At 50.0% G+C, this 19388-nt stretch overlaps 2 protein-coding genes across 2 annotated transcripts in view; both read right to left on the minus strand.

The window, feature by feature from the left end:
• CHSY1 (chondroitin sulfate synthase 1) overlaps positions 1-5429 on the minus strand; it is a 57119-nt gene extending 51690 nt beyond the window's left edge. The window contains exon 1 of the mRNA XM_082768876.1: positions 4916-5429. Within this exon, the coding sequence (XP_082625002.1) occupies positions 4916-5214 (299 nt within the window). The 5' untranslated portion in view covers positions 5215-5429. The remainder of the gene's footprint in view (positions 1-4915) is intronic.
• Positions 5430-13704: 8275 nt separating this feature from the next.
• Positions 13705-19126, minus strand: SELENOS (selenoprotein S). The gene is made up of 6 exons (XM_082768757.1): positions 19029-19126; positions 18533-18670; positions 17301-17407; positions 16731-16820; positions 16549-16627; positions 13705-14586 (listed from the first exon to the last, which is right to left on the minus strand). The coding sequence occupies exons 1-6, from the start codon at positions 19105-19107 to the stop codon at positions 14507-14509; spliced, it is 573 nt and encodes a 190-aa protein (XP_082624883.1). The 5' UTR covers positions 19108-19126; the 3' UTR covers positions 13705-14506.
• Positions 19127-19388: the final 262 nt, after the last annotated feature.

A 19388-nucleotide genomic window follows, 5' to 3' on the forward strand; every position in this document is an offset into this window, starting at 1 on the left:
CTGCCTCGTGCATCCCCTTTTTGGGGAAAGAATACCAAAAGAACAGCTTGTTCAGGAAATGTTACTGCACCTAGGGAAAGAAGCAGAACCGCAGATTTTAAGGTCGCTGCAAGCACATCCTTCTGGCCCCAGCCGCCACCAGGACCAAGGATTGGTAAATGTAGGGATGGATTCGGATCAAAGCTGCTTTTAATTGCTGTCTCTGACGCTGCAAAGAGGCAGACCTGGCTCGGCCAGGAGTGATTGTGCAGATCCACGTGTTACTGGCTGAATTTCTTGCCAGCCCTCCCATCTTTAGCTCGGTTCCCTGTCTCAGGTTATGGGCAGCAACCTGACCTGCTGGGCTCCTTGACAGAGCCCTGCTCTCCAAGCACCACCTGATATTGCTCTTCTGGTCAAAAGCTTCTCCAAGGGAAGATTTGCAGAACGTATCTGCAAATTAATTCCACCTTTGATGATAGTAATAAAAAATAAAATAAAATATTTTGAGAGAAACCTGGCACCCTCCCAACCCCCCTGTGGATTCCTGGGTCCTCCTCGGTTGTTTTAAGGAATTGCAGCCCCGGTGTCACTGCCACTAGGCTCCTGCAGGGATCACCTCCCCTGTGCTCACCGCTGGTGGCCTCGGCCAGCTTCAGGTCCTGCCGTGCTCGACTCTGTCCAGAGCAAAATATCAGGTTGTGAACACAGCCAATACGTGCACTGCGCCGGTCATTTCAAAACCAGGCAGCTCCCAGGCTTATCTCCTTGGTGTAATCTGAGTCTGCTCGGTTAAACGGGAGGATGTGCATGAATCAGGACAGCAGGGCTCTCTGTTACCTGCCTAGGAGTAGCACTGGAAACACGCGTGATGTGTGCGACCTGCTTTCTCTCAGCACACCAGGCACAGCACTCCAACAAACGAGAAGAGGAATGAAAATGCAATTTAAGCAAGCATGTAGACATAAAAATTAGGCAACGCTTCCTTAGAAGAAACCTCTCAGCAGAGGACGTTGGGACTGCTCCAGTGTGGTTGGCTAACGAGTCAATTTTATCATCCCTCAACTGGCCGGGTAACAGCTGGGATATCCCACATGCTCCTTAATCTGAGCAAATCACCAGCAAACTGGATGCAAAGACTTGGACAGAGCTGTTACAGGTATCTGTGCGGTACAGAAAGCCATGTGCACAAAGATGGCTCTAAAAAATACATGAACATTTATTATAAGTGACCACTACTGTAGTTACCGAGTCGTCACAAGCAATTTCTTCATTTAAAAGTAAGCTATAAAAGCACAGCTTGGAGCAGCACAGATCTGGAACGTTGTTTCTTCATTTTCCGCAGCGTTTATTATTTGTTTGAGTTACCTTGCTTTATCCTCAGCTCCGCAGACTTGGCAGAAACAGCCTGCTACCTCCTGCAGACAGTGCCCCCTTTGTAGAGACCCCGAATTAGAGACAATTACAGAAAAATGTGTTCTGCTTTTGTCCGCGCAGTTTGGGAACCTCCCTTAGCTGAGACCAGAGAAATCGTTTTGAGTTTGCAGAAATGGTCATGTTGTGTAATTAACCTGAAGGAAATCGTTATCAGCAAGATAAGGGACCTACAGGACTTCCTTCTCGGACACACATTTCCAGCAAACTTTATGTTCAATTAGTGCTAACTTTGCACAATTGTTCTTCAGAAAGCCAGGTCCCACCTTTCCACCAAGATTTGCTACAGGGGGATTTAACAGAGAACCTAAGCAGCTTCCACAGCTCCTTAAAGTCCTCTGAATTAATGAGATGCCAGGTTTCTGTCCCTGGGTACACATGGATTTTCCTTGTGGAAGGGACAGAAAGGGATCCATCCCCTGTGGGCAACTTAATTTCTCCACATCCCCTTGAACCAGTTGATCCTACTTGATTTGTTTCCTTCTGTCCCATGAACATTCTCTGAAATTTTAGGAAAAAATCCTGTTTCCTGCTACGAAAGCCTAGGTACGTCATATTTGTGCCAGATGACACAGGAGCAGGAATTTTCCTGTGGCACTGCTGACAAGCTGAGCATCGCTCCATCACGATGTTCAAAGCCACTGCACGTGAATTCTCCCAGGAGATGTGAACGCACACCCCCAATCCACCTTCCCACCTCGCTAGTGACCAGAAAACCCCACAGCCGCCAGCTCTGGGCTCTGAATTGAAAAAAAAAAAAAAAAAAAAGCATGGAAATGTGGTTTGCATTATGCGCCGGCAGCAGCTGGAGTGGGCTTAGCCAGATAATACCCAACCTGGGAAACGCCACGGCTCTGCTCCTGCAGGGACACGGGGCACTCACACCGTGTCCCAACCTCTGCCACCCGGCCATCAGCAGCATTCGCACTGCTCTCCTGTCGGGTTTCCCTGGAAATCTAGTTGCTATGGAAAACGCTAAAAAAAAGGGAAAGAAAAAAGGGTTAACGGCTCGATATTTCTGTTCTTCAGACAGCAGGCTTAAATCTTGCAGGGAGAGTGCTTAGTCCTGACTGCCTCTCCTTCCTGCAGCTCTTTCAGGACAACTCCCCTCAACTGCAAAGCCATTAGCACGCAGTGCTGCACTTTCCCTGAACCCCGGCCGTCCTTTAACTCCTTCCTGCACTGCTCTTTTCCTGGCTATTTCACGCCCTTTGATGTGACACTGCTGTTTCTGCGGCTGCATTTTGCCAGCCTGCTCAAGGGAAGCTCCTCTAACCTGGCTGTCAGATGCAATCACCGAAGCTACGAATCCGCCCTGCAAAAAGAAAAAAAAAAAAAAAAAACACACCAAAACCTGGAGATCTGAAGCTTATTTCTCTGCCTCGCAGAGCACAAAAGCCCGACTGTTTCAAAGGGCCGGCGGCTCCTGGAAATCCAGCGGGCCCGCTTTGCCTTGCAGTGGTCATTTGGCTCGTGATTGATGTTCAGGAAGTGGATTGCTTCCCCTCTTGTTAGACCCTATCGGGATTCACAGCAGCGAGGAGCAGCGAATGCTTTCCGCTCCGGCCCCTTTTAGCTCTGCCCGTCAATGGCCTTTGAGCCGCGGCAGCGCGGAGGCATTCAGCCCCTGAATCCCTAATTCCTTTCAGCCGTATCAAGGCCCTGCACACGCTGCCACCCCGGGAAAGCCTTGCGAGCAGCTTCCCGTTTGGCTCGCTGTGCCAGCGATTCAGCTCCCCAGGATGCTTTGTCAGTGTGGTAATCCCAGCGATTGTCTGCCCCAGCGCTTCATGGCAATCAAAAGCCATTTAGGATTTCAGGTTCGTCTTCCTCTTCCCCCTCCCCACCTTCCCCCGAAGATGCCTTCCTGTCACCAGGACATGAGCTCGTTTCTTTTGCCAGCAGCGGGGAGAAAAACGCCCTCAGCCCTACCGCAACGCTCCCAGCTCTCCCCATTCGGCCCTTCCCAGAGCTGACAGCCCCTCTGGAGGTTAAACCAAAAAGAGAAGCACAATAAAAAGTGATGCTCAGCCCTCCTTCCCGGGACTGAAGGAGCCCGACTCGCCAAGCTGCATCTTTAACTGTTTTATTCGTGCACAGACGCTGCAGATCTGGCTCTGAGCTCTCCTGCAAGCACAGGCAAATCCAGGTGGGAGAGCCCTTCCCGCACCAGCACGGGAAAACATCCAGGGCTAACACCCGTCTCCGGACAACGCCGCGATCACCGTCCTTTCGGGGATTCCTGCCCCAAAATTGGGTGGCTGCTAGACCGCTGGCTGTGCCACAGGACCCAGTAGGGGATGTCCCAGCGTGACTCCAGCCTTCCCCTATGTAAATGGGCATCGCAGGGCTCCTCGTGGGATTTGCAATCCAAAGCGCTCCATCCCACACGGGGAAGAAAAAGACAGAACCCTGAAGAAACGCATTCCTTCACCCGTTTCAAAGGATCCGTCACATGCCCTCTGTAACTTAATTACAGGTCTGCTGCCGAAAGAAGGCATTAAGTCTCCATTACGGCCCTCTTTGGTGCACAATACGCTGCGGATTGCCCAAATTAAGCAATTTGGCGGACTTTTGGTGCTGATACCAAGAGCTGCCCCTTCCTAGGAGAAGACAGCCCCCGTCCATCGTGCCCTGCCCGGCCAGCGGGGCCACGCGTTGCCCAGCAGGGCAGGGAGGCGATGGAGAAACCTTTCCTCCAGCACAGGCACCGAGGGGATGTTTTAGGAGGCCAAGACCCGCCCCGCAGCCCCTGTGGCCTGCTCGGAGCCGGGCTGACATTTTCAGCTCCCAACTCCTCCGGCCTCCCGGAGCGAGGGGCGTTATTTCGGCAGGGCCACGTCTCCGGCACGCAAGGGCTGAAGCCCCGTCCGTACACCACCACCTCCACCACCGGGGTCTGAGGCACACCGTACAGGGCACAAATCATTCCCTAAGCCCAGCACAGCCACCAGGAGAGGGTTCCTGAGCCGGCTCCACCTGGCACAGCCGCGAGCAGAGGCAGCGAGCGGCTTCCCCCTTTGTTCCCAGGCGCGTTTGCTGGGGCTCCATCTCCTCGCCCGGGCGCGGGGTTGGGAGGGGGGATTTTTTTATCCAGCTCCCTATCCGGCAGCCCCCGAACTTTTATTTTTGAGCCTTTTATATATTATTACGGCTGGTTTCGGAACGGGAGGTTGCTGCCTTTGGGAGGGAAGAAGCAATAGGGCTTTTTGGGAAGGGCGGCCGGCCTTGTGCGCGCTTCCACAGCTCCCCATTTGGGAAGGGGAGGGCGGCAGCGCTTTGCCCGTGCCGGGCACACCGAGGCGAGGGTTTGGCCATCCCCAAACCCCTCAGCGACCACCACCACGGTCCCCCGAGACCAAGCCCGGAGCCACCCCTCAACAACACGCCTGTCCGTCCATCCATCCTCAGGGCACCCCATCCCAAGGTGATGCTGGGGAGGGGGGGGGGGGGCACCCCCTTTTCCCCCAAAAACCTCCCCCGCTTCGTCCCCGCTTCTCACCGGTGGGCAGCCACGGCGCGGCTCCTCAGGTACTTCTGCGCCGTCATCACCCCCACGAAGAGAAAGCTCCGAGCCTGCGGGCCGGGGCGGCGAGGCTGGGAGGCGGCAGCGACGGCGGCGGCGGCGGCAGCGGCGAGGGGAGGGGGCGGCGGGCGGCAGCCCAGCGGGCGGGCACGGCGGGGCCGAGCCGCCGCAGCCAGCTCGGAGGCTCGGGGCAGGACGAGCCGAGAGGCGAGCACGAAGCCCAGCACCAGCCCCAAGAGGACGCTGAGCCAGGCGCGGCGGCCGCGGCCCGCCATGCCCCCGCAGCCCGGCTCCAAGCGCCCCCGGAGCCGAGCGTGGCGGTGGTGGTGGTGGTGGTGGTGGGGGGCGGCTCTCCTCACAGCCCCTCCGCCACCACAGCCTCCACCGCCTCCTCCTCCTCCTCCTCCTCGGCCACCGCCGCCGCCGCCAGCCGCGCCGAGTCGCCCAGCGCCGCCATGGGGGGAAGGGGAAGGGACGGGAAGCGGAGGGAAGGGGGCGGCCGCCTCCCCTCCATCATCCCCTCCCCTCCCGGCCCCGGTCCTGCCCCTCGGCACAGGCGCCGTGTGCGGGCCCGCGGCCGCTGGCTCCGCCCGGGGTGGAGGGGGACGCCCGCAGCCAGCCCCCTGCTGAGGGGATGGGGGAGGGAAAGGGGGAGCGGAGAGCCCCGGGGTGGGGGGAGCAAGGGGTGGGCTGTGGGGATTTGGGGGTTTTGGGGTGTGGGGTGGGAGATGTGAGGTAAAAGAGAAGGATGGGAAGCCGGGGGGTGTGGAGACCCCGGGGGTGAGGAGCTGTGGGGGCTGCAGGGGATGGGTTGTGGGGATTTGGGGTTTCTTTGGGTGTGGGGTGGGAGCTGTGAGGTAAAAGAGAAGAATGGGGCCCCAGGGAGTGCTGCGGCTGAGGTGGCACTGTGGGTGCTCAGGGAAGGGAGTGCTGGGGCTGACACTTCAGCAGGACAGCCAGGGACGGGAACGCTCCATTGCCCCTTCTGCACCCTCACAGATCGAGCACAGGTAGCTGCAGCTGTCCCCACACCACAAAACACCCCTGGGACACAGCCACACGGCCCCGTCCCACAGCAAGGCCCTCAGTGTCGTCCCCTGGCCATGTGTGGGGCCCCAGTCCCGGCTTCACCCTGTGCCATGTTGTTCATCTGCCTGGGAAGAGAAGGCCGGGGCAGTTCTCTTTTCCCACCTTGCTAATTAAAGCTAGCAGAAATAGGTCAGGCTGTTTCCATCCTAAGGCCGTAAGGACTGCTCGGCAGAGGGAAGGCAGGGTGAAGTGCTTCTCTTTAATCTGGCTGCACTAACTCCCCACGTGCGTTTCATCTGCAGAGTGCTTCGGCTTCAAACAGCCCCAAACCCTTGACATTTTCAAGCAAAAAAAGCCTGCAGTCTTCACAGAACAAACGCAGCTGGCCCAGCCCACTGACCATCCACTTATCGGCGTGGTTCCTTCCACTTCCCCTGCAGTTCTGCATCTCCCGTTGCCAGCCTTTCCCTTTGCATCTTTTACCATTTCTTTATGTCGTGGTCTCATCCATGGCAAGCTCAGAAAGTCTGTTATTGAGCAAGGGCCGTTGTGAAAGAGACCACTGTGCCAACCTAAAGTGACACCAAACTGGGCACATACAGTGGATTTTTACAATCTTCCTATAACGTGTCACATTTCTGGGAAGCGTCAGGTAAAATTGCAATCCGATGGTTTAATAAATGCTGGTGTGTCTTGAAAATAAATGTTTCTGCACGGTTTTATTGGCACTCTGACGTCGCAAGGCTGATACTGAGGTCAGCACCGATGAACTCTGGCGATGTCAGGAGCAATGAATTACCCGAGTGCCATGACAATTGATGGCGTTAAACAAAAATAAAACAGAAATAGAAGCGGAGAAGAAATGCAAGCAAGCAAACAGAAAGGAGCAGGAGGTCTCCTTTCGCTTGCCAACAGGCAGAACGCAGCAGGATCGCGTGAGATGTACGTTTATAGGAAGAGGAAGAAACAGACGAGAACTAAAAAGGCAGAAGGCAGGGAAAGTGAAAAAAGGCCAGACAGGAAGAGACGGGAGGCAGAGAAAAACCAGGGGAAGGAGAGGAGGAGAAGCACTGCCTGGCGAACACCAGCCCAAAGGCAGGAGGGGTTTCCGAGGCTGACACAGTTTGCCTTCCAGAGCTGCAGAACGCGGGGAAAGGGTTAAAAATGCAGCACTAGCCTGGGTGCAGCAAACCTTTGCAGTTTCCCACCAGTCCTGCATTGCTGCCAGGCAGATAAGAGTGGTGAAGATCCCCCAGAAGGGCTCCCCAAAGGCTCGCCAAGCATCCTCGTGCCGCTCGGAGCAGGGCTGCGCTGCCACCACTGTCACCGGCACAGAGCAGAGCAGGCAGAGCCCCGCGGGCTGGGGCTTGCCGGGAGCTTTGCTTTTGCTCTGACAAAGCCAGCACAGAGTTGTTCACCTGGAAACTTCATTTTGGGATCAGGATTTGGGATGAGGTGGGACCCAGCATCCACCTCAGTCCATTTCTGTTAAAATGATCCCAAACGAGTTATACCACGAAACCCCTTTGTGCTGGGCAGTGCTTCCCTTGCACAGGAGGAAATCCCCACCCTGTCCCCACTACTGCAATCCCCATCTGCCTCTCAGGATTATTGTTATTTCTGCTGTTTCCCTGATCTCTTTCCACCAGGGTTACCCTCAGCCCGTGCCACTCTGGCTCCTTTATTTTCAAAAGCTTTTTTTGGTGAGGGGCCTCCCCAAACCCTGCTCCTCCCCCCTCCCCAAATAAACCCGAATATCGGGTCCTAAAACTCAGCAAGCCGACAGATGTTGAAACTAAACTAAGGAGGCCTTTCCTCCTTTCCAAAAGAAGATGTGGCAAGTCCGTGAGCAGGAACAGGCTCACTCTCAACGTGCTCCAAATCAGCAGGAAAAATCTCCTGATTCAAGGGAAAGACACTGTGGCCTGCGGATTACAGGAAAAGGCAGAGCTGGTGTGGTTAAAAGGCCATAAAAAAAAAAAAAAAAAAAAAAAAAAAAAAAAAAAAAAAAAGAAGAGTTGGGGCTGAGGAGCTGTCAGCTGGCTCCTTCCCATGAAGAAAAAGAAGTTAGTCATCAGAACTGAAAGCTCCAGGCGACTTCAGCACACATGGAAACGATGAGGCGCGGGAGCTCGCAGAACCCAGGGGCCACACGGCATTGGGAGCAGGCAGGGCAGCGTTGGGGACCCGGCTTTGTCCTCGCTGTTCTCCAGCTCCAGGACACTGCTGCACCTCCTGCAGCGGCCTGACACCAAGCCTGGCTTGCACGGCCTTGCAGGGCTTCAGTTCTCTGCTGTCCTGGGGTTTGTTTCGGTGTTTTCCCACCTCCCAGCCCCGCAGCTTGCAGGGGGGAGCAAGCTCGCGTGTCCCGCTGCCAGTCAAAGGGCTGAGATGCCCAGCAATGTCCTTCCAGGCAGTGCCCAGCCACGCAGGACTCCCCAGGCACAGCTACGGTGCCTCACCTGATCTCATCGTTTTTTAAATGATTTTTATGCCAAACTCAAGTTCAAAAGCAGCAGAGGTGCGAATGCCCCTTTCACTGCTCCTGCCCCCTCCCCTGTCCTTGCACAGGGCAGCTGCTGTTTCCATTACAGGGTTAAAAAAAGAAAAAAAGGCAAATTCAGGGAAAACTTGAACACAGGTTAGTTCCTCCAACACGAGTAAAACCCTGCCCTGACCCTTGGTGGCCCAGAGTAAGCTTTAAATCTGTTTGGCCCAGAAAGGTCGTACTTCAATCATATTTAAGTGCCTTCCTCTATTAATACAGCATTTATTTTCAATGATTACTTGATGCTATGTATATTCTTGCTGCTATAAATTAAAAGACAAGGTATTTTTCTCATATAACTGTACGAGCATCAGCAGGCATACTTTTATGCAGTGTTTTGTATTCTGCATGCAGTTCGTGGGACTGCTTGAGGACATTTCTCGAGGACTCTCTGAAGCCTGAGGATGCTCGCTGTGTGTGTCCCACTCGAGATTAGCATGTGGACAGGCCAGGGAAAGCACCCTTGTCAGACCCCAGCAGGTTAGATACACATTCAGATCAACAAAATAGCAATTCTCTTTTTTACATGAAGAAAAAGCCACGCACGTGAAGCAGAGAACTGCTTGGTACGCCCGCAGAATAGCTGTCATCCTTATGGACCAAAGCAGCAGGGTAACAGAAGAGGGGACACTACCCTACATAGGAATGAGATTATTTTGCATTGCAACCACTTTTTCCCATCAGTTTTGATCTCTGATATATCCACAATAACGACCCCACTCACAGGATGTGCCTTCTACCCTATTACCATCCTCACCATATTTTAAAATACGAGCTAAAGAAGTGAACTAGTTTGCCAGTGCCCCAGAAACGTTAATTATTAATGTTCCAGTACTTCAACCGATACTTTAAAAACTACCCAGACGCTGGAAAATGAGCATACTTCGTACATTCAAGGTAACAGACTCATGGTGGAAAAAATCTCGCTGGGCAACCGGCAGCATTCGTCTTTGTCACGGTATTTCCAGCTCCCTTGCATTTTCCTGAGTGATGCAGAAACTCCTGCCCCGGTTCCAGCACCCACTTTTTTTCAACCCCATCCTCATCTGGTCCCGACCAGGACCAATCCCAGCTTCTCCTCTTCGGCTGAATCACTCGGAAGACAGCAGCTCCAGGGCCACGCAAACGCCACCAGCTGCTCCTTGCGTGAAAGCCAGGCCGACATTGCCATCCCACGGCTCAGCACCGCAGTGCAGCACCGCAGCTCCCTAGGTGCTCTTTCAAGGCCCCTTCCAATCCCCGAGTTCAGGATATCCATTTTTCCTTCTGTTCTCTTTAAATAGAGTTTTTTACGTTCTTTTCCTTGCCCTCCCTACCTCGGTGTTACCCACGGTACCAGCACCGAAGCTGAGCTCGTCAAGCAGCACAAAAGAATCTTGATTTGCAAACTGCGGCGGACACAGAGGAAGGAATGAAATTATTAATTTCTCACTGGAGATCTTGCTCTGTGCTCAAAGTGCCTTTTAACAGGTGTGCACTTCAAAACAAAAGCAATCACAGAAGAAAGAGGGATCAGAGCAGAGGCTGCGTGCCTGCCACAAGAGAAATCTGCAATAAAATGAGCACACACACACAGCTCACCACCAAAACCGAGCTGAGGAGAGCTATTCCATTGCAGCTTCATAAAAACTCATGGAAGTTTTTGAAGATGCTGGCTCCGGAGCTGGGAATATAGGCAGGGTGTGTGTCAGGGTTGGAACAGCTGGGCTGGAAGCTCACAGCCATCCAGCTACAGCAGCGCAACCGGGCCAGGACACCACCCAGCCAGCAGCCGTATGCTTTTCCTTTGTGGTTGCAGAGCTGTTCCAAAAGCTAAGCTTTCATTCCAAAAAGGGGAGGAAAAAAAGAAAGCCACATCTTCAGCCTATCCAAGCCTAGCCCAGCTTTTTTCTTTTTTTTCTACAGCTGGAAATTATATAGTTTCAGTGTTCAGTGACAGCACAGACAGCAACGCGCTGTGGCACGCTCCTGGCTAACCTGGCCACCGAAAAGGTGTCGCCTCGTGGCCTGAACACGCTCAGAGATCTTCCAAAGCGTGGATCTGATCTGCTGTAGAGATGTGAGCTGATGTGCAGCCAGGCTTCAGAAAACGCTGCTGCCAGAACTGGGAACAGCCTCGCTGAGTGCAGGAGGCATGAATTAGTGTGAGGATGGTTCAGACGCAGTCATTAACCATAGCACTGCTGGCAAAACAGCCCAGAGTTTGCCACGCTGGATGTCCTCTCGTTCAGAGAGCTCTCTGAACGCAAACACTCTTTAGCCATCTTCCTAGGGAGGGGGAAAAAAGACACACACACACAAAAAAAAAACACAATCCAATACAAACACCTGTACTGAGTATCAGCCCAGTCCAAGGATGAAACCTGACTGCGTACAGAGCCACAGCTGAGCAGCCCAAGTCCTTGAGTTCAGAATCAAAACAACACAGGGCTGCATAAACCACAGTGACAGACAGCTGTTAGCTCTGTCCTTACACACCTACAAAGTCCCTGCCAGGAGAGCAGTTCCTTGCAGAAATGGGTGATCGTTTCCATTCACACGATCTCTAACAACACACAGGTAATTCTGGGACACAGGGGAACAGCTCTGCCAACAGCTTTCCTGTTTGCCCTCACTCCAACAAGTCCATCTTCTGCTGTTCATTATTAAATATTTCCAGTGTAAGAAACATTTCTGTTTGTTAACATCTACGTATGTGATGCATTATCGCTCTTAGAAGCTTTTCTTCATTTTACAGTGTTTTTGAAAAGCCCAAGTAAAGCCAAATAAATTTTGAGTGACGTGGCTTTTGCTCAGTTCTAATTCCAGTGCTCAGTACTTCTTGGTGAAGATTTATCAGAATGATGCATAGACCAAACCTCGTCAGCAATTTAAAGAAAACATAACCCTTTGTTTCTCCACCATATAACTCATCTGAAAGGCAATGAGAAATACTTACCTATGTTTCTCAATCAACTGACATTTACAGAATGCTTTTGTACCTCTGTACGTTGGTTGACTCGGGATTTTTCGATTCCCAAGACAGATTTACTGTTCAGCAGCTGAGTACTATTATGTGTAGCACATTAACACCATTTTATCAGCTCTAAGTTTATCTTGTTGCTTCCAGATAAAGAGATTTCCAGAACATCTGCATCAGTAGAGTAAGAGAGTTCTTGCATAACTGCTGTAAAGGGAAAAAAAAATTATTTCCTGAAGGCTTTTTAATATGCTCTTTCATAATTTAAAGTTCTTGGGAATTCATACCAAAACAGGAACAATGGATTTATTAGAGGGTTCACTTTCACCTAATGCCTTCTGCATGCTTCACTCTTCAGCTGTAAAGCAACAAGCAGCCACGTTTCCATACTTGTTTGTGGTCAAGGGAGATCTTTCTATTTGAAGTCAGAGGAAAAACCCTTCCATCTGTTTGCGTAGTTTGTGAGCCAAAAGGAAAAGTTTTACAAACTGAGGTTCTTGCTCCCACTCTGTTCAATAGCTTAGAAGTGTCTGATCAAGAAAAATTTAAGGACTTCAGGGTTGGGAAAAAAAAAAATTAAGGGAGAGAGAAAGTTGAAGTTGCAAGAAATATGTAAATCACTGTTCTCCCTGGATATGTCTCAACATCTTAAGAGTTGGGCAAAAATCCATATCCCAGCCCCGGCCAGAAGCAAGTTTTGGGACACAGAAAAAGATTAGCATATACTCAGCTCAGACCTGCTTATTTATTCCTTTAAATGCTTTTACCGAGCTAAATCAACCCATCTTCACCACTTCATCAAGACAAGGAATTCTGTACCTTTAAGACAACAATCTCCCATGGCTCTTTTTCTGAAGACACCACCTCAGACTTGCCTATTTCCCCAAACAGAAGGTGAAAATGTTTCTCACAGGTACGAGCAAGATAACTTAGCCCTCCCCCGGATGAAGATCTTGAAAAATATTCCCCCGCCTCTGTTTTTTTCTGCCTTATTAAAGAAGAAAACCTGACGTGACATTCTGCGCTCTGTGTTACAACAATGGAAATTGAAGGTTATGTATCAAAATGCACAGAAGCCAGGAAATGAAAACTAGTTTCCATAGGAACCTTAATGGCCTTCTCACTTCATCTTCCACATGCAGTTTAGCACACACTTCATGGGTCTGAAGGAAAAGGTAATCCACTTTTCCATTTCATTACTTGGCTACTTTAAAACTCCCAAGTAACGTGCCCCTGCTACATTTACAGTCATAGGAAATCAGCGAGGATCAGGTGACACCTGGAAGGAGCAGTGGCTGTATGAGCAGTGCATTTGGAGCTGGCAGTCACACGTACAGATGGACACAAATAATTCAAACACAAGCGGAGACAAGAAAATGTTATGCATTTGCTAGTCATAGGCTCTTTTCAGCCTCCCTGCAGCCCACCCCCCAAAAAAAAGAGAGAAAAAAAAAAAGCTGCACCCTTTTGTGCTGCATGAGCTGACAGCAAGGTAAGAACACACCCCAGCATCTCACCAGGCTACTGAGGGCAGCGGGACAGCCACGCAACGCAGCCAGGCTCTCATTTCACACCCTGAGACACCTTCAGAACAGCAAGTGGAACATGGTTAAGTTCTCAGTGATCCTGAGGTGTAACCCTGATGCTGCATGGCTAAAGCTACAGGCAGTCCTGCTGCCCAGAAACAAGGCACCACACAGGTCTCAGCACAGCTCGTGGCTTCTTTTTTCCTTTTGAACATCTTGCAGCTCAAGCTGAACACGCCCATGTAAACACTCCTCCACAAACCCTATTTGTCAGCAGCAACTTGAAAAGAAACCCTCTGCTGTGCCAAGAGCAAAAGACTTTGTTATACATATTTCCTTGATTTAGATTCAGCTATAGCTGGAGAATTTAACAACTACTCATCCAACCTACCCCGCCTCACAGTCACTTACTAGGGGTGGGGAATGGGGAGTCTCATTTTTTAAACTTGAGGAAAGTTTGATTTGGTCTTAACCTGAAGAGGATTCTTCTAGGAATCATGATTTGGAAGAGCACACCCAAAAAAAAAAAAAAAAACTTAAAAACGCAGGAACCGCTTGAAACGACAAACCAAACCAGAACTGTTGTTTATGGTGCTAGCCAAATGAAAATCACTCCACTTGATCTCTCGTATGTTTTCCTTTACACATACACACAAAACGCTCTAGCGTTTTGCTTTGTACACATTTATTGCACTACAACATATGCCTTCTATAGAAAAGATGCCGTAGAAAAGCACAAGACTGTAAATACTAGATTTAGGATTTGTTGGCAATTGTATTTAATATTAACGGTATCTTGTTTTTACAAAGCAGTTGAAATTGAAGAAAAAAAAAAAAAAGGAATAGCAAGAAACCCCCATCTGCTGTCTAGCATCAGTAATCCTCACTGGTTTGTTCACCATTTCTAAGGAAAACATCATTCAAGGTAGCTTGTCACAGAGACTCTTCTAAAGTAACTGGCCTTCAGTGCAAATCCAGGGCGTTTGTCAGGTCATCTGGGTTTTCTCAAAGTCCCTCCTCCAAACATTGAAGGCATCTGCCAATGACAATATTCTTCCCTTCTAAAGACCTTCCAGCCAAACACAGTAAATCCCATTACAGGTCTGAGGATGGCAAATATCCTCTTTTTACACAGGTAAACTGAGGCCTAGATCCTTCATTCACCAGCTCAAGGCCAGTCTTTTGAAAGGCCAACCACAGAATCCTGCTCTCAATCACAAGTGACACATCTGGGCTGGAGACTAGGTTTCCTCCCTACAGAGGGAAGAAAATGAACTGATTGTACTGACTTTGTTTCTTTCTTCCTCCTCTCTAAGAGAACCGGGTATTTTTCTTGTGTAGTATCGTTGCTGTTAGTATATGCAAATGAAGTAAAATCTGTTTTTAAATGAGCACCTGCACTAAACCACACCCCAAAGGAGTCACGGTGACACGCCAACTGTAGGCAGTCAGACAGTGGGTAGGAGTAAGCCTGCTAGTGATGTGAGGCACTAGGGAGGTTAGCCTCATCCACCTGCTGACGGGCCCCTGCGGCCTGGTCTCCAGGAACACGTTCCGCCTCCTTCTCCAGACAGGGGGTTATAGCCTAGAAGAACACACGAGAAATCCACCGTGTTAATACTCATCAACACACAAGTCCAAAATAAATTTCAGAAGTGTTTGCACCTTATTTTTATTTACTGCACAGGCAGCGACTTAAGGAAAATGAAAGCAGAGAAAATATCCAGACGTGAGATGGTTTATTTTATAGGGCTAACAGTAAAAGCCATTGCAAAACATTTGTGTTTTAATTTGACCAATTTGGATTAAATCAAATTGATTTCAATTGCCATATAACTTCGCTAAATCTGCATTAAAGCCTTAATGCTGCTCTGCAGTTGCTGTAGAGCAGTAAGAGTTTATCTGTTCTCCCAGAGCCCTACTATTTAGGGACTTACAATAATCTTTAATTCCAGTCCTGTAAGGAATATTTTGAAGGTTGAAAAGCAGATTCTACTACTACAAGATAATTTTTAAATGAATTTGAGAAGCCAAGTGCACACAGTGAGGCAACTTTAGTTGAACCTCCCAATGCCATGCTACAAGCAACTTCATTTTATGAGCATGCACTTGGAAAGGTACCGCTTGGCAAACATATTTCATTTGTTCTGTACAAGGCAAAGAAAAGGAAAACCAAAAGCCTTGCTAACCAAGCAGGTTTCAAAGCACCTTCAGTTCCACTGAAACTTCAAGCACCACCTCCATCTTTGAAGTTTGTTTTTGTTGTAAGAGCTAAGTTCTGCTTTCTAGCTTAATTCAGCAGCTGAACAGCGCAGATGGTTCTTTCACTTCATCCTCAGCTAACTCATGAGAAGATCAGAGACCTCTAATTCCATAATCCGTTAAACTTAAGCAAAGATTTTGCTTAGGTTGAAAATAGGACAGGTAGCAGCTGGAAGGATGCCTCAACCTAGTTGCCCTGATCATGTTTCTCAGCACATGAAAGAACCATGTGCTAAGGATTAGCACACATTTCTCATTCCTGGTAGCAGTAAATATTCTGTGCGACAGCTACAAAGATATCTGACAGTATCAGACATTTATATTAATATTACCTCACATCAAACACCCTAAGATGAATCAATCCATAATACTCAAAGCAGAACTTTCAGCACTCTACAATTACTGAGGTATAGCACATATAAATGAAGGATCTTTAGGCTTGATACATTTAAATCAAGTGACTTGTTCACTGCTGCACCCTAAGTGTGTTTCCCTTTTAGTCTGATACGGTTGAGGTTGTCTAGGATGATCCCTTCTGCTATGGAAAACTGCAATTAGAATATTATAGCCAAATTAGCACTTTCAGGTATGGCAAAGGCTGTTCGGCCAAGAGGAGAGGAAGGAGAGGAGCTGCCTGGCTGATCTAGAGCAGTGACCCTTACGGGGAGGATTTCTGGCTACAGAAAACAGTTAATCCATCGAAACAGATTTCAGGTTGACAGTGAGTTTAATGAAACCACCCTATGGTGGTCTATTGGAGTTGGTACCAGTTTTATACCTCTGCAGGATCAGCATATTCAATAGGTTGTTACTGTAATACCTGATTAACAAGGTCACATCTACCTTAATGAGGTGTTTCATGTCCCTGAGTCTACATAAGAGAAAGTAAAATATTTTCTTCCTGCATTGAGTTAGTAGTACGGGTGACTGGAAGACAGGTCAGATATTAAGTTATTGGACTTCTCCAACAATAGGAGAGGGGTCCCAGAAATATTGCAAGAACCTGTATTTTTGAGTACAACAATCTCCCTAAGTTATGGCAAAAGCATTTACAAGAAAACTGAAATATTGCCTCCCTGGGGAAAACAGGACAGAAACTGCCCACCACGTTTTGTACAAAGTGTAAGCAGACCACAATGGGTAAAGCAGAGAACTTGTTCATAAGGTACATTTTGTTTTCTTCCTGCACAAGAGGAAAATTAGAGGTATTTACACAATGACTTTGTGCACAGGTAGATAAATGCTCTGTTTCAAGCTCAAAACATCTGAAGGATTTCATACTCACCACCTCCTCGCAAAGGCTTTTTGTTTGGTTTAGACTTTGGGACTGCTGCTGAGGTGGAGGCACCAGGTTCTACTTCTTGCTGTTCACAAAAGTAAACGTTACTCAGAATTTAGATAATGTGAGCTTTGACTTAACTAATCACACATACATAACCGTAACCTGGTTAACAACTCAGCCATTACCTGACTCAGTTTCAGGTTTCCTTTGTAACTTTTTCCTTCTTGCATGCTTTCCCACATTGCTATCTTCTGCCTTCGCTTCTCTTCTTCAAGCTAGGAGACAAATTGAGGATATGTAAGACAATGATTTTAGAACTAATAGAATTGCCCGTGCTACAGGAACAGCTACAACAGACCCATCAACACCCAGAGGATCTATCTTTACTCGATGCAGTACCTCAGCTTTGTGAGCACCCAAATCTTCCCAACAACAGGACTGCAACCCCCTCTTCCCCAGTATACACAAAACTGCATCTGCAGCTTCTTTTGACCCCTTCATGCTTAAAAATACTTTGGAAGTAAAACAGAACTAAGTGGAAAGCTTAAATCATCAGTCTATAAGAAGTGCTGAGTAAAGAACGTTGCATCTGATGGCCATTTGAAGCACAATGGGAGGTTCTATGGAAGAAAACCTGTTTTTTTAAATGAACAAGCCAGCTACGTATTTACATCCCAATGTATTATCAAAGGTTCTCCCTTCTCTCTTCTGATGTAATGAATCCAAAAAAATAAATAAATTCATAGTTAAGTTACCTGTCTTTGTTTTTCTTTGTATCTTTCTGCCTGTGCATTCAGCTCCTCTTGCATCCTGAGGCGAGCTGCTGCCAAAGCTTCCTGCCTCCTTACCACCAGGTCGGGCTCTAGGAAATTGCAGAAGAGTTTGCAAAGCAGTTCGAAATAAATTCTAAATGGTATCCTCAAGGAAAGGTAATAAGGAAAGGCTCCCATCCCTTGCTGCAGCAGTTTTGCAGGAAGTCACAGCTCAAGTCCAGTTTGCAGCTTATCTTTTACAGTAATTCATACACTGATTTAAATCTCATAATATTTGAATATTTTTAGAGCAATTACTTCAACGGGCTTTTAATGAATACAGACACCCACGTAACGAACCCATCAAAATTAAAATTCCAGCTTCTAGAATATTTGCTTCTATTTCTGAAGGACTTGTTTGACACCAATAACTTCAGAAACACCATCCATGCTTCGCAGGGATTCCATTTTTACCCAGAGAGCTTGTTTTGTGCACAAGCACACAGCAACCAGCCCACGTTCCCTCCTGCTCCTTCTGGCGATGGGTCCTGCTGGTTGGATTACGGCAGCGGGGCACGGGCAGATTTGATCTGCTCTGTCAGCGGAGAAATTACTCACAAACATCAAACATCTCAATGTAAGGACAAGTGAGTGACACTTTCTGAGGTCACACCAACTGCCGTGCCAGCCAGAGGGCTCAGTGCCAGGCACTTTTCTTTCAGCAGACGTGTAAGTACAGCCTGTGCTTTACAGCAGCAGGTCTTGGAGTGGGGCAGGATCGTGTGTACTGTGTAAGGACTGCGTAAGGTTTTCCACCTCTGCCACACTGCAGAAGGCAACGCACACAGGAGGCAGCTACACCCCAAGTGTACACAATCCCGATGGAGTCAGGGCTCTTTCCCTCCTTACCACGTCACTTCCTAACAACCCCACCACAACACAGACTTTTAAAAATATTTCTCCTGTTCAAACCTTTCCCCACCAATCTCTTCAGCAAGAAGATCTGCATCTTCCATGGGCCTAAAGAGCCACCCTGAGTACCCCTCATGGTTAACCCCCCCCCCCCCCCAGAGCAGAATCTTTTTGTTGTCATTAGGCAAGATCCTGCCTGTGTGGAACCCAACAGCTGCCAGCCATCCCGTGGCAACCGAGGAGTGCCAGGAGGCACCTAGAGGCTGACACCCACACCTCAGCACCACCACGCAGCCCCGAGGAGCACGCGAGGCTTTACTGACCGATATCTGCTGCATCAACCGCTCCCGCCTGGCCACCCCGCCTGGCGGCCAGGCTTTGGGATATCTTCTGGACGATGGCATAGATGACAACGCAGCCCAGAAGGATGTACCAGCCGTAGTTGGACAGCAGCGAGCCCACTGCGATGGGGACGAGGCGTAGGTTAGGGCAGGCTGCCTGTCACCGCCAGCCTCGCACCCCCCCCACCCCAAAACACCCCTCAGCCCCCTTCACACCCCCTGCCTGAACCCCAGCTCCCCTCACAGCCCTCGCTTTGGGCCTGGCTCCCCCTGTAACCCACCCCCAGCACCAAATTTCACCCTCAGCTCCCCTCACAGCCCCCCCTCAGCCCCGTTTCTCCCCCCAGCCCCCCTCAGGCCCGGTTTCCCTCACACGCCCAGGCCCCGACCCCTCTCAGGCCTCAGGCGCAGGCCCCGGCCCCCCTCACAGCCCCTCCTCGGCTCCGGTTCCCCCCCGGCTCCCCTCCCCGGTGCCCACCCGCGTGCCGCAGCAGCTCGGCACCGCCCAGGCCCCGCTCCAGCTCCGCTTCGTCGCCCTCGGTGCCCCCCAGACCCATCCCCGGCCACCGCCTCCTCCTCCTCCTCTTCCTCCTCCTCCTTCTCCTCTTCCTCCTCCTCCTTCCGGCCAGGCACCGCCCCACCAATCACCGCCCGCCCCGTGCCGTGCCCCGCCCGCTGGGAGGGAGCGGGGAGCCAATGAGGGTAAAGAAACCCAGCCTCGCGGACCAATAGCAGGGCGCCAGAGTGGAAAGGGGGCGGGATCAGGACGGCGAGAGCCAATAGGCAGACGCGAATGGACCAACGGGGCCGCAACGGCAGTGAACGGCCCCACCTCCCT

This window comes from Aythya marila (genome assembly GCF_965140915.1).
Source record: "Aythya marila genome assembly, chromosome: 11".
Classification (NCBI taxonomy): domain Eukaryota; kingdom Metazoa; phylum Chordata; class Aves; order Anseriformes; family Anatidae; genus Aythya; species Aythya marila.